Raw genomic sequence first — 17723 nt, 5'->3', positions numbered from 1 at the left:
TAAGTGTCTGGTGTCCCTGGATCGCAATTCACTACCTAGAGACCTACCTATGATACCTAGGATATTGAATTTTCGGCAAAATGTTATTTGGATTGTCCTGCTACACAATGTTTACCAATAGTAGAAGAAGTAGAGATAAAATACATTTTTGCAATTCGCATTTTCTCTAATTGCTACCTATAAGTTCAATATATTATGTTAAAATTATAGCATTCTAAACTTTTTTGAGTTTATATACTATACTAATATTTTGTTAAAAATACGAACAAACTCATGTAAAGAGTGTAAGAGACTGCACTTTAAGAGAAGTGAGGGGAGCATCAATTGGCAGGATATTAAGCAACTGTATACTTTGCATTCCTATATACACGTCTATTTGTTTGGCCATTTGGGTTATGCTCATCATATTCATATTTGTATTTTATATATAAGTACCATTTCAATGAATTTTGTGAAAATTAGCGACTACCGTTATTCATATTAAATATATTACTGCGTATCACTATCATCAAATAATAATATAGTAGGTAATTGATAATGATTAATGGCTGCAAACGTTTTATGTTATGGATTCGTATATTGTTGTGCTAACCAACATGTATACCTACAATTATGAGAATAATTTTGAAGTATATATTTTAAACATTAGTTTAACACAATAACGCTGAATTCGTTCTCTTTTTTGAAAGTTTTTAGCAATTCTGGAAATTCAATAATATGTTGATATACTTACGTTAAAATATATATATTTAAACATTTAATACCAAATTCAAAAATGCTCCAGATTTTTTTTAACTTGATTATAACTTCAGTATTATTTTTAATTTATAGACAGTATTTTCATGCTGGAATGATGGATTTGCCCTAACTTTTCAAGACTTAATATCGATTTGTACCGAAGGGCATATTATATAGATTCCGTCGATATTATGTCGGCTATTTATTCCGTTGTGTCGGTATTACCGATATAAATATATAATATATTATAAATTAAAAATCACAAACTTTAAAAGTGTTGGTAGTTGGTTTGTTGTATAACGTATGCGTACCAACCTGCCCAACTAATTCTTGGAAATTATTATTTTGAATTAGTTTTTTTAGGTATTAAATGTTTTAAATTATTAAATAAATCAGAAGTATACTTATTAGGTGTTATGAATACCTACCATAATTATATTATTATAAATTCGTTGTATGACATTTTTATATATTTTACATAATATTATACCATTTATATTAATGAATTCGGCATTACTTATGCCTATTGCCTAGGTACCTATGTGATATAAATTAATTATTTTAATACATTATATTATTTACCCGTTTAAAATAAATTATAAATTGTACAAACAATTTATACAAATCATTAAATTTATTAGAATAATATAAGAAAAAATATTATTGTATAATAAATTGTATTTATTTGTTATTAGACTTATTGATTTGATGTTATATTAACGTTGATGGACGGAGCCTCCTGTGTCTTGCAAAATATATTGCATATAATGGAACCACATTACCACAACTCACAATAAAATATAAATTACATTTTTTTCACATTAAGAAAATTTGATTTTTAGTCGCAAAGTGATTACTATTCACTGGGTACCACTATTTTATAAAATGTTGCTCTACATTTCTACATTGTACCTATTATGGGTCTAGAAATTCGTTCATTTAATATGGTATACGCGTAAATAATACCGGAATCTTTTTAGTTTATATCGGTATTCGGTCTATACTTCTATAGTATATAAGTATATGCCGGACACCGGTATATCAATAAATGTTTTAATTTTTTACAAAAACAATGTAAAATAAAAAAAAAAATTGTAGTTACAAGATATCAATATTCTCTCTATAGACAATTATTGTCCACATATCATTATATTATATTCCAATATATGAAATAGGGGAAGAATAATATATAAAGAGGGGAAAACACAAGTATCACAAACAAATTTCTTTATTTTATTCCAGTATTTTAATAAGGGGAAAATGTATACCGGATTAAACGAAAGAATTTCTATGATATTACGTCATGTTGGCTTTGATTTAATTTCAATCAAAAACATTTACGGGCAATACTTATTATACAGATTAGGTGCTATAATTTACTGAGATAAATCATAAATTGTATCATATTCACGATAAGGTGCTAATTGGAATGACCTAAAAAATTATTATGATTGTAACATACTAACATCGAGTAATAATAATGATAAATATTAAATTCATGTACCTACCTATAAAATATATTTTTTATAATATACTATTGTCCAGTTGTTGCAGAATTTATTTATTATTTTTATTTTTAGAGAAGGGGTATAATATTCCCTTGGCCCTTGAACCTTTAAATTATGAGCGGAGTGATTAATGTATTAGTTTTACATTGATGAGTTTTCTTCATTGATATTTATAGATAACATTTTAAACTATTTATAGGCGTAAGAAATTTTCTAATTTTTTCTCCTGTAAATATTGATAAGTAAAACTTTTTATACTCATTAAAAATGCTTGATAATTCAATACAATTTCCTCATAAGTTGTAGGTACATATTATATCAATTTAAAAATATCGAAAATGTATACGGACAATCTTTCTTAGATTCTGAGCGGAGCGATTAATGTACTTATTGATTTTACAATGATGTGTGTTTGTTTATTACTTTATTCACAATAATATCATAGGCTAACCATAGGCTGACTGACCATTTTCGCTCAGAATCTTTTTTTCTTATACAATGGTATTATATTATTAAATTCAAATTTAGCACCATTCATTACAGTGACCCACTTGTAACCTACTGTTCAGCAGAGCGACACCCACTTTCCCACCTTTTAAAAAGTGATTTAAGTAAAAATTTTAAAAAATTTCCAATTATAAAATATATTTTATAGGTTTTACGCTGTTGGTCGGGATTCACTTACTTATAACTTATAACTAATAACATATAATACAATATTACATTGATACATTATTTTATTAATTTGTTAAGTTATAGTCTATTGATAGTAACAAATTATTAGTAGTATTTATTAATAAATGGGTTGGCCTTGTTATTAATTTATGCCGCCGATAATCTGAAAAGAAATAACTATACCTACAGATGAGGTTTCAAATGCTTAGCATTCATAAAAGAAAATGGTAATATTTTATAGGTATTTCAAATTTTTAAAAATGTTGGCGTTTTACCATATTATGTTATTATTTTTTAATTATTATTGAATAAAGTGGGTCACCAAAAGTTTAATTTTCCATAATATTAACCTCCCCTCGCGACAATCACGTTGTATACGTTATACGTATATACGTCCGTGGTTATAACATAGTAACTCTTATCATTATCATTTTTTCAATGATTTTATTAAAGCAGTTTAATACGATAACAAAGTAGTATTAAACTAATATAATACTATAATAGTTAATAATAATATAATAGCAACTCAATTACCAAACAAAACAAAACGTTTCAAAATTGTTTTTCTTCCTTTTTGACGATTGTGCATTTGTGTAGATACCTACCTAATTTCTAATTATGACAGAAGAATCGCCGATTAATACGAATATCGCTGAAACAACCAACACCCGAGTAAAAAATTGTATATTTTGTGACTTAATTACTGCCAATGATCCAAATATTATTCTTGAGCGTCGAGTAAGGATTGTTTTTGTTTTTTTTTATATTTTCATATTATATTTACCTACCTATTATTGTATATGTTGCCTATCCTAAATTAGATAAATAGCAATACATTTAAATAGGTATTTAAGGTAATACTAACTTGCAATTATTGATGACCACCAAACAGTGATGGATTGGATTAGAGTAGATATACTAAAGTAAATTTATTTTATTACTAATGTACTAAACTACTAACTTGCCATTTTTCAAAAACTATGAGTTGATCAGGCAGTTGTCAGGTCTCATAATATTATGTCTGTTTAACATTCACTAGATTACAATCCAAAAACTTTTGATGAATACTTATTAAATTATATTTTTTATGGAATGAAAAATGTTACAGAGCGATCAATTTGTAATCATTAAAGATATTAAGCCAGTGGCTACTCACCATTTCTTAGTGTTGTGTGACAAACACGTAAAAAGTGCTAAAAGTTTACAGCCTAATGAACAGGATTGTAATTTACGTAAGTAGAAAAATATTAATCTATATTAATTACCTACTTTGTTTAATTTACATAATATTTTTGTGTATTTACATTAGTCAAGAGCATGGTTGCAGCTGCAAAACAAATATTATTAAACAATGGTTGTGATTTGAATGACACAAGGTATTCAAAATCATATGTTACATTAATTATAATGTATTCATTTTTTATGCTTTGTTGTTTTATTAGAATGGGTTTTCATTGGCCTCCATTTTATTCAATAGGACATATGCATCTTCACGCCATCAGTCCTGCTAGTTCGATGTCTGTTTTCAATCGTTTTGTTGCATTCAATCCAAGTTTCAGTTATATTTTTGTTGACGTAAATAAATAATTTTAAAAATAATCATTTTTTTATTTGTTTATCAAAAAATATATTTATATTAACAGGTAGATTATGTGCTACAACGTATTGGTTGCAAAGACAAAAATGAAACAGAAAACCCATCTTCAGTCACATAAAGCAAGCTGTGATACATATTTTATACATTACAATATGGGCACTATGTGTTATTTTTGATATATTAGTATTTTATTCATTAGGTATTATTATACTATTATTTTATTTATTATTACATATTATAATGTTGTTTTTATTGAGAGGACACTGAACTTGTATGTGTTGTCTCTGTCTTACAAGCGTACAACGTGGTAAATTGTTCACAAAACGTTCACTATAGTACATTTTACTTTGTAATTTCTAAAATTTAAGTGAAATGGCATATACAGGTAAGATAATTAACTATTAGCATCTCATAGGATTTTTATTATATTTTAATTTTAAAGCAAGTTATGAATGTTTTAAAATTATAAATTGTTTGTACATCTTAAAATACTTATGACTCACTTTAAAATTAAAATATAATAAAACGCCTGTAAAATGCCCTAGATAATAATCTTGCCTTTTAATTTTATAAGAAGTTATTTCACTCTAGTTTTAAGAAATTATATTAAAATAAAATTTGCCATGTTGTACGTTTGAAAGAAAGAGACACTAAATGTGGTGTAGTTCGGTGAGTTAGGTATAATCTTAATACGATTCTACTGTATGATTTTATTGATAGTAAATTATTAGTTTTTATATTTTTGATATTCAATAGTCATTCTTTAGTCAAGATTAAATTACCTAATATTTTTTTATCATACAATTTTGTATTAAAATAATGCTACTTTATGTTTGGAAAAATACTTGTAGATGTTTTATAAATCGTTGTCGTCACGCTAGAAGTGATCAAGTGAACATGTTTATAATTTTTATGTTTATTTAGGTTACATCTTAATTTTTGTTTTTTTTGCACTTTAGCATCTATATTATGATATAGGTAATCATGCTCAAAATGATCAAATGAAATATTAAATAATTATGAACTAATACAAATTTTAAAATAAAATCATAATATTTTTCCCTTGATCACTGATCACATGATGATGACGACATATATTATAAATTTATATTGATAATTGTATTTTCTCATGTAAGTTTGATCAACTTGAAAGAATAAATATAATTAATTAATGATAATTAAATATAATTTTGTTTAAGTCTTAATATATCAAAGTAAATAGTTCTTAATTTGTTTGACAGCATTTTCTGACTGGTGGAGACCAGCAGACAGCAGTTTATAACAAATATAAAATGCTCTTATTCTGTTGTTTTATAAATATAAATAAGTTAAAGTGGTTATACATAAATATAGGCAATAATTATTTAACTAATTTTCTAAGCCTGAAGTTTCAAAAATATCATAAACTACATAATAATTAAGTTTCAGAAATAAATTATTCATTTGACAAAGTTATTTGCATATTGTTGTCACTTATAAAAATTAGCCAATTATATTGTTTGTTTTACTCCTATAAGTAAGGTTAAAAACAGGAATATTTACGCAACACCAATTTTTGGAAAAATTAATATTGTTATTTTGTATTAATTCAAAAACAAATAACCAGATATATTTTAAATTGTTTTAATTTATAAATTAGTTATCAATGAATATTACTGTATTAGTGTTTGTTTTTATTCATGTTCCTCGACAGTCTTATAAAAGATACTTTTAAAAGTATTCTATTACAGTACAAATAATATTATTTTAAAAAGTATTTAAAATGCGTATTAGAATACTCAGTAAAGAAGTATTTGAGTAAAAACGCAAATACTTTAAAAAATAATTATTTATAGATGCTTTCAAATTGTTTATAAAATATTTGTTTTACTTTATTAATTGAAACTAATTCTTAAGTTTTATAGTAATTTTATTGAGCATTTTACACCGTATCAATTGTTGTAACTATTTATTAATACTCATCTGTGTACTTTGTCAGTGCTTAAATTTTAAGTTGAGTATAATTCACAGTAAAAAAAATATGTTTTGTTTTATATTCTCATTTTTTTTTTTATATTACATATTTAAAATTAAAATTAAAAATATATAAGCTAAAAAAAAAATAAGTATTTGGGTACTTTTACTAAGTATTTTACAAGACTGTTTTCGTGGTATTCTCAACAAGACACCACAGCTGAATTTTGTTTAAAAGAGGGATCTGCTGAATAAAATGTTTGGGATCAGCTAAATTAAACATAAAAGAATAAACGAATCAGAAAAAATCAAACGTTTTCAGGTTCAAGTTGTACCGTTCACCTTAAGTGCAATTACATTTTGGAAATAATAAATATTAATCTTATGAATTAAAAGTCTTCTACAGAAATAGAGCACTTTAGGCCAAAATATTTATTAAATAGGAACATGTACATTAATATCTACCTTGAAATATAAGAAAAATAATATTTCTTAATTTATTTAATACCTATAATACGTTTTTATAATAAAAATTCAATACTTGATAATTTTAAAACTGTGTAACATACTTATTATTTATAAGCCATAACTATCATAAAAATAAAAGTAATTTTCAAATAATCAATATAGCAGTAAGAGAATTATATGTATTCATCCCAAAAACCAAAACCCTCTACAACTAATAGTTTTATAATATATTTTACAAAAATATTAAATATAGCTGGTAGGTACTATGTATTATAAAAAACATTAAAAACATAAAACAATTTAGAACTATTTGGTTAGTTAGATATTGTATAATAGTTCAATTTAAATTTACAATCCAAGGCATTGGCTCTTAATTGTTGGAGGGTCAAAACTAAATTACAATTTTCTGACCCATTTAAAACTTTAAGTTTGCCTCACAATATTTTTTTTGTGGGTGGTCAGGGGGCCCCGCCGTGACACTACCAAATTAAGGCGAGGCTTAGATAATCAATCTATAGTTAAGATTTTTTGAAATAATACAACTAACAATTTACAATTACTTTGCCATTTAAAAAAATTGACACATTTTAAAATCTAAATTGATTAATTCATAAATAGTTAATATTGAATTATATATATATTTAGATTTATTTAAGTTTAATGCTAATAATATGTTCTTATATCTTATTGTTGTCAAACCTAACAGTATTACCATTTGTATAAAGTATAATATTATATTTATATGATTGATCATACAGTAAATAGTATTAATTGTCAGGGTAACAAATAATTTCAGTATTAATCGATATTATGGAATGACACTAATATTAAGATTTAACAGACAAATTATAATTTATAATATATAAATAGCCAATAGATACAATGAAAAGATCCAATTGCAGTACCTTTGTCCTTGAGGGAAACAACATGTGTAATTTCTAGTGGAAGACAGATTAAGGTATTATTTATTTTAACCTTAACTTAATTCTACCAATTAAGTAGAAAATAATAATTAAAACCATACATTTTCTTTTAAGCCAATGTGGCAAAGCTTATTTAATTATTAATTAAAATTACTATAGTTGTGGTTTATGCAATCAAAGGCTTTTATTTATATCTGAAGATGACTGGAACTCTGGAACAATGATTTTAGTTATCAAAAAAGTTATCAAAAAATTATTAATTGCTGTTACTGTAAATCTTAGATTAGTATATGGTCTAAGCTGTAAATCTTTATACCAAACATAAAAAAAAAATTTAAGGAATGGCATGAAATACAACATTTGATACCAGGAACTCACGAGCTGTCTATTTTCAATATTTCAATCATTTGAGTTTATAAAATCTTATTATATTTTAGATACTGAATTTTAACTTCATTTACAAAAGTGTTAAAATCTATCAGTTTGAAACCACTTGAAAAAATAAAACAAAATAATATTAATAGAAAGACTTCCATATTTTGTACTTGGTACTAAATACATAATTTAAAGTTTATAAAAATGACATATAATATTTAATACAACAAATGAAATACATATATTTAGTTAAAAAAAAGCTTTTTAATATAAGCTATGAAATTTTACAATTGTGACAAGAGTGCATGTGTTTGAGAACCAAAGTGTTCAAATTAGAATTTCTAGATTAAACTTTTTTACTTTATAAAAATATTTATAATGTAGTGATATGCCTGTAAGTTGTAACAGCTATTTATGGGGAATGTATGTTGTCCAGTATATTTTAAATTAATAATGTTTGTATTTAAATTATATTTTAGGTGAATACATTAAATTGAATAATTACTTATTCGTTTATTAACAATTTACTCAACCTCAATTTTGAACACTTATACTCATTGCACATACTCTTGTCACTGTTGAATACAAAACTAATCATTTTTTACATTTTTTGACTGAATGTCACCAATAAGTTTCATGAATTCAGTATGATTATAAGAAGGAGCAGTGGCAAATACTCCATATTTATTCAAAGGGTCTTTTTCATTTTCCTTGCTATAGCTGTATTTATTTCCATGTACGTCTGTTAATTCACCACCAGCTGCTCTTAGCACTGCCTCTGGTGCTGCTGTATCCCATCGTTTGCAACCAGCACTAGGATAAACATAAGCATGTGCTTTTCCTTCTAATATATAAAGTACCTATATAATATATTTTCAAAATTAATTCATATTTCATTATAAAAACTAATAATAATCAATAAGTTTCAGCGTTATACCTTATTTCCAGCACCACCAACTCGTATAACTTCGCAAGGTTTTAAGCCATCAATAAATTGTTCTATTGCTTTATCATAGTGACTCCTAGTGGTTACATACACTTTCTTTGTTTGAGGGGGTTCTTTTAACTCAAACCCACCTACACCACTGCCAACCAGACCCCAAAGAGCTCGACCACGGTTTTGCCAAAACGGTTGATAAATTACTCCAGCCACAGCTTCATCATTGACACATACTCCAATTAATATTGTAACATGATCTATTAAACCTATAAAATTGAACAGTAAATATAAATGTTTATAAGCCAATGACAATTGATGAAAAACAATGTAATATACAATGACTTACCTTTTGTAAATTCTGATGTTCCATCTAATGGGTCTACCCAAATTGTTACCTAAACATTAAAATTTAAAATTTAGAATTTGATTATATTATCAATAATAATATCTGAGGAAACCATATCAAATACTATTAGAGGTGAATAGGAAGAATGATTTAACTAAGTATAAAATAGTAAAATTGTTATGCAAATACTGAAGTTCTCTTGATTGACCTTTATTAAAAATTTACCAATATTTTAGAGTATTAAGTGTCCTGATATTTCAAGGAAATTTACTAGCATTCAAAATGTATTTAATTTTAGTTCTAAAATAATGTATTTTTGAATTACTTAATATAAATAAAATATTTAACTACACTAACTTGATCTTCTGTAACATCAAGTAGTGATTTTGGACACTCCAAATCCAATATTTTAGGATCAAGATCAGTAATTAGCCAATCTGCAGGAACATCCAAATTTTGACTAATTTTATCTACTTCTTCCGCCACAATATTCACATTTGGATACAGATTTTTAAAAGATGCAACAATACACCGTTGTGCAGATCTATCAGCTTCAGTTTGCAAGTCATTTTCACCCTAAAAATATATAAGTTAAATAATTACAATTATAGTTACAATTAATGTTAAATTTTTTTTCAGTAAATATGGTAATTTGAACATTACGACGATTAATAAAATATAATAAAAAATAATATTTACCTTTTCAATTATTCCCAAATCTCCTTTTTGCATAACATCGCGAATTATGTTACCTGCTTTATGAGCAACAGATACTGATGAAGCCAAAAGTCTACAAACTAAAGCTGGTCCTTGAGCCATTTTATAAGCTAAACAAATATAAATTGTATCAATAAAGCAAAAATTGTATTTGAAAATAGTTTATAATAAATTACAAGTTTAATAATTCACAATATTCATAATAATACTGCTATGATTGAGTAAAGTAGACTGAAAGCAATATTCGTAAAATTGATACCATCTTTTTAAGACTAAATAGAATGAAGGCCATTAATAACATCTATAATAATATTAATATATAAAATATAATACCTATACGTTGTCTATACAAGGTAATGCACAATAATTTAAACAATGGGTATCTAATTCTATAGCCACACAATGACCTCTACAGTGATTGTCTATTTGTCTTCTATATATTATACATAGATTAAAGGTATATAATAATATTAATATATATATACCTATATGCATATCTTACCACACAACTATTATAATAAATAATATGAATTATTATTTAAAAAAAAATTTACATTGAAATCATAAGTATAATATAGCCTTAGTAAAAATATTACAATGTTTTACAAACTCGAACAATCACGGCAAAACCACATTATTGACTTTTTGAACAATTCTTAGATATCATTATTCATCATAACTTGATGGTACACAATATTACCTATTTTCTTTTTAAGTATTTTAAAATATTTATTCAACCGTAGGTATAGCTAAAATAACCATAATCACATACATGTTAAGGCATAGAATAGAATACTACAACAAAAAATAAATGGAATTATATTTTGCATATACATATTTAATTCCTTGTTTGCTTAGGTATTCGTCTTTGTCAAGAGTAGATTTTTAATTATCTTTTCTTGTGTCAGCAGTTTTGTTAAATCTTTCAATGGTACCTATTAAAAGTTACTACAACATAAGTCTTAACATAATTTTCCAGGAATAATATTTAACACGTCAACCATTAATTAATTAAATAAATGGAAGTAGTTCTGTATATAACAACAAATTTTTATTTAAATATAAAAAATACAGCCAATTACTTTAAATTGTATTTCCTAGTATACACTAAAAAGTAATTTCAACAGTTTTTTTGAATTGTATACAACTTCATTACCATTAAACCAATAGGTAAGTTAATTACTTACCAGATGTTTGTTAATCAGCAGAGGCAATGATTTTAATTTAGAGGAAGTGCCTAAACTTTATCTTTAAATTTTCGTTAATACGTAAAATGTTTAAAACCTATTTACCTTATGGATAGTGGTAAAAACTTAGAACGGCGTTCGACTTTTATTTTATTCAATGGTTCAGTAAAACACCTATTTTGATGGCGATAATATTTCACAATGATGTTTGACGCATTGAATGATCCATTATTATATTTCGCCAATGGGAATGGGGAACGGGAAAAGATTTCTTTCACGAAAACGCTAATTAAGTATTGTATATAATAACTAGTGAGTAGTGGGTAACTACTTTTGTAGTTTCGTACTTTCTAATTTCTATTTGAGTTTGCACATATTATACGTTTTCACCAGTCGAAACTGATGATAAATTGATAACAAAAGTTGGGGGGAGTGGAACTCAACGCTATACGCACATCCGTAATCTGATAAAAAATTTAAAGATAATAATATAATATTATGTATAATATTTTCACATACTTCTTAATTCTTAACTGCCATACTTAGTACCACCCTGTGATTATTGTACAAGGTGGATTTAACTGTACACCTTGATACTTGAACCTTTTGATACAGCCACGGTTATAGATAAACATAAAAATATAGATTAGTATCCGTGACTATATTGTATATGCCATGAACTAAGATAAATAATTTAATTATAATAATTTATCTTAGTTCATGGTATATGGCATAATATGCTATAATGCAATCACTGAGATAAATATAAAATAGATAACAATATACTCCAGTTCCGAACGCGGCAGACTGCGGAGCCATGAGCCGTGGACATGGTCGTCGGTCGGGACGGTCGTAAAAAAGAAACGTCAGGTTTTATTATTGTTCTATGGTTTGACCTTTGAGTGGCTTTGACTGCTCTATACATTACGTTGACGGATAACAGTTAAACCCGCCAACGAAGTTCAACATATTGAACGTTTGTAAAATTAATATTAAACGATTACTTACTACCTACTAATTTTAACTGAACATATTTATGAAACAAATATTACAAATGATTATTATTAATTAGTACCTATGTCATTTACCGATATAGACATATAGTTGAATAGTTGATAGTTCTATAACTATACTATACTATACTTACTATACTTCCATAGTTCTATAGACTATAATATTTGTAATTTGCATAGTGCACTATACCATGGTATCATATTTTCTGTTAGAAAATTGTATCTACTTAGTCTTTAACCATTGTTGGGTAAATTACTTTTAAAAAGTAATACAATTCTGTTACTCGTTACTCGTTACTCGTTACTCGTTACTTCAAATATATTTATTTAAATAACATTTGCGTTACCTAAAATTATTTTTATCACGTTACAATCGTTACATTACTTTTTAATTTATGAAGTAATGCGTTACAAATAACGTTACTTTTATATCATTTTTTTTTAACCATATTCAATTCATATGATTCAATTATTATGTATATATTTTACAATCATAGACCTAGTGATAATATTAATATACCTATATTAATATTATGTACAAATGTACAATCATCTCACCTATATGGCTATATAGACATAAGTCATAAATCATAATTTATTTTTATTTTTAAACTACACTTTTTTCTTTCTGCTAATACAGTGATAACATTTATTCCTAGAATGTTTAGTAATGTTGTTAACTATTATCGGAATCAAAAATAAATATAATTGATTTTTAATTTTTCTGGGATATCCTATACCTGTAATACATTCAAAACTATTATTTTAATAACGTGGAAAATAACGTGTTAGTGCGTTACTTCATAGAAATTATTTTTCAAAAGTAATGTTGTTACAATTGCGTTACTTTAAGTAAAATTCAATGAAATTACTGCTGCGTTACTGAAAAAGTAATTGCGTTACAGAAATTTGTAATTTGCGTTGCGTTACTACCCAACACTGTCTATAACAGTGGTTTTCAAACTTTTATTAAACACAGCACACCGTGTTCTCAAAAAATTTTCACGGTAAACTTTTTTTTGCACTAAATAATTAGATGAACAAAATTTTTTTGAATTACAATTATATAGGTACATTTAATTATAGAAATGTTTGCTTGATGGACTAACAAATTTTTATTAATTTTATTTTGATATTTTATTCTTGGACGAATAGTCGAACTTTCCGAAAGACCCAGTGGTTTTCAAACTTTTATTAAACACAGCACACCGTGTTCTCAAAAAATTTTCACGGTACACTTTTTTTTGCACTAAATAATTAGATGAACAAAATTTTTTTGAATTACAATTATATAGGTACATTTAATTATAGAAATGTTTGCTTGATGGACTAACAAATTTTTATTAATTTTATTTTGATATTTTATTCTTGGACGAATAGTCGAACTTTCCGAAAGACCCAGTGGTTTTCAAACTTTTATTAAACACAGCACACCGTGTTCTCAAAAAATTTTCACGGTACACTTTTTTTTGCACTAAATAATTAGATGAACAAAATTTTTTTGAATTACAATTATATAGGTACATTTAATTATAGAAATGTTTGCTTGATGGACTAACAAATTTTTATTAATTTTATTTTGATATTTTATTCTTGGACGAATAGTCGAACTTTCCGAAAGACCCAGTGGTTTTCAAACTTTTATTAAACACAGCACACCGTGTTCTCAAAAAATTTTCACGGTACACTTTTTTTTGCACTAAATAATTAGATGAACAAAATTTTTTTGAATTACAATTATATAGGTACATTTAATTATAGAAATGTTTGCTTGATGGACTAACAAATTTTTATTAATTTTATTTTGATATTTTATTCTTGGACGAATAGTCGAACTTTCCGAAAGACCCAGTGGATACTCGGAACCCAGTTCGATAATTACTGGTCTATAACTTATAAGTAGAGCGCGGATTTCTATGCAATTGCATATTTTTTTCCTTTTAATATTTTTTGGATTGTTGTCAGTTATCTCCACGAATCATCATAATTTGAAGCTAATGGAGAAAATTTTTTTTGCATATTTCTGCATATTTAAAGGTTATTGCATATTTTTGCATATTTTGGCAAAATTCAAAATTTATTGCATATTGAAGCAAAAATTTAAAAAAATGTATAAAATAATATTTTGTCAAGTAGAAAAATTAAAACTAAATTTCATAGTCACTAAATAATAATGTATACATATATTTATTTAAACCTTTATAAGATAAATAATCGATTACGACTTAAACTTAATCGCTCTTGCTGTGTCAGTCGGTTATCGACATACCACTTGGCACTCGGTTAGGTTTATAAGTTATAAGGTAAGCAGGACTCTTGAAAGATCAAAATAAAAATTCCTTGAATTTTTCCAAATAATCAGTAGGTAAAACAAAAAGAAAATCATGATAAAATAGAATTTATTATACACTTTTTCTTTTGGTGTAACTCAATTACGAATAACCGAAGATACTTAAAATGTTTACTAAATTTTTATATTATACTTTTGTATATAAGTATTGAAAAATTTTCAAAATATTTTGACGTTTTTTTAGCTATATATTATAGACAACATTTGACATTTTAAATTTTAGATTCTGAGCGAAGCGATGAATGTATTCATTTTACAATGTGTGTTTTTTTTTTAATTTTTTTATTTTTGTGTCTGTCATCACTTTTTAGAACAGTAAAAGTGCTTGGATTTTCTTCAACAGTAACTTAAAAACAACATAAAAATTAAGGAAAACGGGAATTTCTACGCAAAATCGGTTTTTGGCAAAATAGATTTTGGTTTTTGGTGTAACTTTAAAATAAATGAACTATATGTTATATATGTAACTATAAATAAATAAATGAAATATATACATGAATTTTTTACTGGTTTTTTATATTTGCATTTTCTATATACAATAAAATTTTCAAAGGTTAAATACGGAAAAATCACGAAAATTAACAAATTATTTTGAGTTGAGAATACATAAAAATTTTTCTTTTAAAATCTTAGATTGTAATATAAGATCACTCATAAGTTTGTTTACCTTTATCAAAAAAAAAAATGTCTACAAGAAACTTAAATTAATTTTTTATGAGCGTCTGAAATTTATATTTTTACAACATTTGATATTCACTCGATTTCTTATGTAACAATTTTCTTATGTTATTGTAATTAAAAAACGAATGACTGTATAGATACTTGAAAATTTCACTGAATGTTTACATTAGCATTTTCTATACACCATAAACATACTTGGTAATATCATAGGCTGACTGACCGTTTTCGCTCAGAATCGTTTTTCTTATACAATGATTATATATCATTGAATTCAAATTTAACACCATCCATTACAGTGACCCACTTGTAACCTACTGTACAGGAGAGCGACATCCGATTATCCACCTTTTTAGTTATTTTTTCTATAAACATTGATAAAAGATTGTATACTTCGGTCAAAAACCTTGAAAATACAAGGTTCCTCATAAGTTTTTAGATTCTGAGCGGAGCAATGAATGTATTGATTTTACAATGATGTGTGTTTTTTTTATTATTATTTTTTATTTTTTGTCCGTCTCACGGTTTGGGGCATTAAAACTCCTTCGATTTTCTTCAACTGTATCTTGTTTGATGGGAAAGTGAATCTAGTTGGTGTATTCGGGAGATCAAATTTTTTAATATACAATGATTTTCAAAAGCGTCGGGAAAAACAACATACAAATTAAGGAAAAACGGGAATTGACAAAATAGATTTTGGTTTTTGGTGTAACATTAAAATCAATGAACGTTTTTTTTTTTTATCATGAATATTTTACTGGTAAACTATATTTGCATTTTCTATATACAATAAAATTTTCAAAATATTTTGATTTGTTTTGAACTGGATAGAAACATTTTCTGGTTTCCAATTTATTTGTTTGGTAAAAAAGCTTGACAATTTAATACAAGGCTTCTACTATAATGTTACGATGACCTTTAAAAATTCTTAAAATCCTTAGTCACATTTTTTTTTATAAGCATTTTATGTTCAAATCTTGACAAAATACGGAAAAATCACGAAAATTAGCAAATTATGCTCCTGATATATAATTCTAATAGTAGTTGAAAAATATTAAAAATACATAGGCACAATTTTTTTTTATAAGCATTTAAAGTTCAAATTTATTAAATTAAAAATTTAATAATTATTTTGTAGTTAAAAATGTATAAAATGTTTAACTTTTAAAACTTTGAAAATTTAAAACAAGGTTTCACGTAAATATGTTAATATAAAAATTACTTTATTCACAATAATATCATTAAATAGACTTAGTAATATCATAGGCTGACTGACCATTTTCGCTCAGAATCTTTTTTTTCTTATTCAATGATATTATATCATTTAATTCAAATTTAACACCATCTATTACAGTGACCCACTTGTCACGTACTGTACAGCAAAGCGACCCACTTTCCCACCTTTTTTTATATACCAGTTTAAAAATATTTAAAATACATTCACAATATTTTTTATAAGCGTTTAAAGCTAATATATGTACAAAATATTCTAAATTCCGAAAATTATTGTACTGTTAATAATGATCAATATTCATACCAAGATTTGAAAATGTAGGTACAATAAACCTAATTCAAGGTTCCTTTTAAAAATGTATTACTGGAGAAAAATAAAAATTATGGGTGATTCCACACAGGGGCGTCATTTTATATTTTGACTGATTAAATTTGCCGACTTTATAATATTTAAAAAATTATGGTTAGCTATATATTTCATATTTATGAAAAGTAAGGCATTCGTGAGTAAAATAATAATTTCTCCATTGTTAAACGATTTTCTTATTTTGTTGTAATTCTAAAACGAATAACCGTAAAATGTAGTTACTTGAATTTTTCAACAGATGTTTGTATTATAATTTTAAAAAAAAATTTGACTTTTTTAAAGCTATTTATAGAGATTTAAATATTTCTTAGTAATTTCTATAAAGTAACAAGCTAACGCGTTATTTTCCATGTTATTAAAATAATAGTTTTGAATGTATCATAAAAACAAGCCGATAGGATGATATTCCAGAAAAATTAAAAATCAATTATATTTATTGTTAACAATATTATTAAACATTCCAGGAATAAATGTTATCACTTTATTAACCGAAAGCAAAGAGTTCAGTTTAAAAATAAAATGTAATTAAAATTAATTATGATTTATGACTTAAGACTATAGATGAGATGATTGTATATTTGTACACAAAGGTCTATTATCACTAGGTTTTATGATTGTAAAATATATATACATAATAATTAATAATTGAATCATA

At 25.4% G+C, this 17723-nt stretch overlaps 2 protein-coding genes across 5 annotated transcripts; one reads left to right on the top strand and one right to left on the bottom strand.

Moving 5' to 3' along the window:
- Nucleotides 1-3369: 3369 nt before the first annotated feature.
- Nucleotides 3370-4746, top strand: LOC132935379 (adenosine 5'-monophosphoramidase HINT3-like). Its single transcript, XM_061001914.1, has 5 exons — nucleotides 3370-3659; nucleotides 4030-4153; nucleotides 4231-4297; nucleotides 4364-4496; nucleotides 4565-4746. Exons 1-5 carry the CDS (start codon nucleotides 3540-3542, stop codon nucleotides 4634-4636), a joined length of 516 nt encoding a protein of 171 aa, XP_060857897.1. The 5' UTR covers nucleotides 3370-3539; the 3' UTR covers nucleotides 4637-4746.
- Nucleotides 4747-8377: 3631 nt separating this feature from the next.
- Nucleotides 8378-12223, bottom strand: LOC132935377 (3'(2'),5'-bisphosphate nucleotidase 1). Of its 4 annotated transcripts, none has more exons than XM_061001912.1 (6): nucleotides 11947-12223; nucleotides 10223-10350; nucleotides 9881-10099; nucleotides 9524-9572; nucleotides 9175-9443; nucleotides 8378-9097 (listed from the first exon to the last, which is right to left on the bottom strand). In XM_061001912.1, exons 2-6 carry the CDS (start codon nucleotides 10340-10342, stop codon nucleotides 8828-8830), a joined length of 927 nt encoding a protein of 308 aa, XP_060857895.1. In that variant the 5' UTR covers nucleotides 10343-10350; nucleotides 11947-12223; the 3' UTR covers nucleotides 8378-8827. The 4 variants fall into 4 exon arrangements, with proteins under 4 accessions (XP_060857895.1, XP_060857894.1, XP_060857893.1 ...); XM_061001911.1 differs by lacking the exon at nucleotides 11947-12223 and adding an exon at nucleotides 11428-11837; XM_061001910.1 differs by lacking the exon at nucleotides 11947-12223 and adding an exon at nucleotides 11533-11836.
- Nucleotides 12224-17723: the final 5500 nt, after the last annotated feature.

Source organism: Metopolophium dirhodum, chromosome 1 (genome assembly GCF_019925205.1).
Source record: "Metopolophium dirhodum isolate CAU chromosome 1, ASM1992520v1, whole genome shotgun sequence".
Lineage (NCBI taxonomy): Eukaryota > Metazoa > Arthropoda > Insecta > Hemiptera > Aphididae > Metopolophium > Metopolophium dirhodum.
This window is presented reverse-complemented; position numbering and strand designations above follow the sequence as displayed.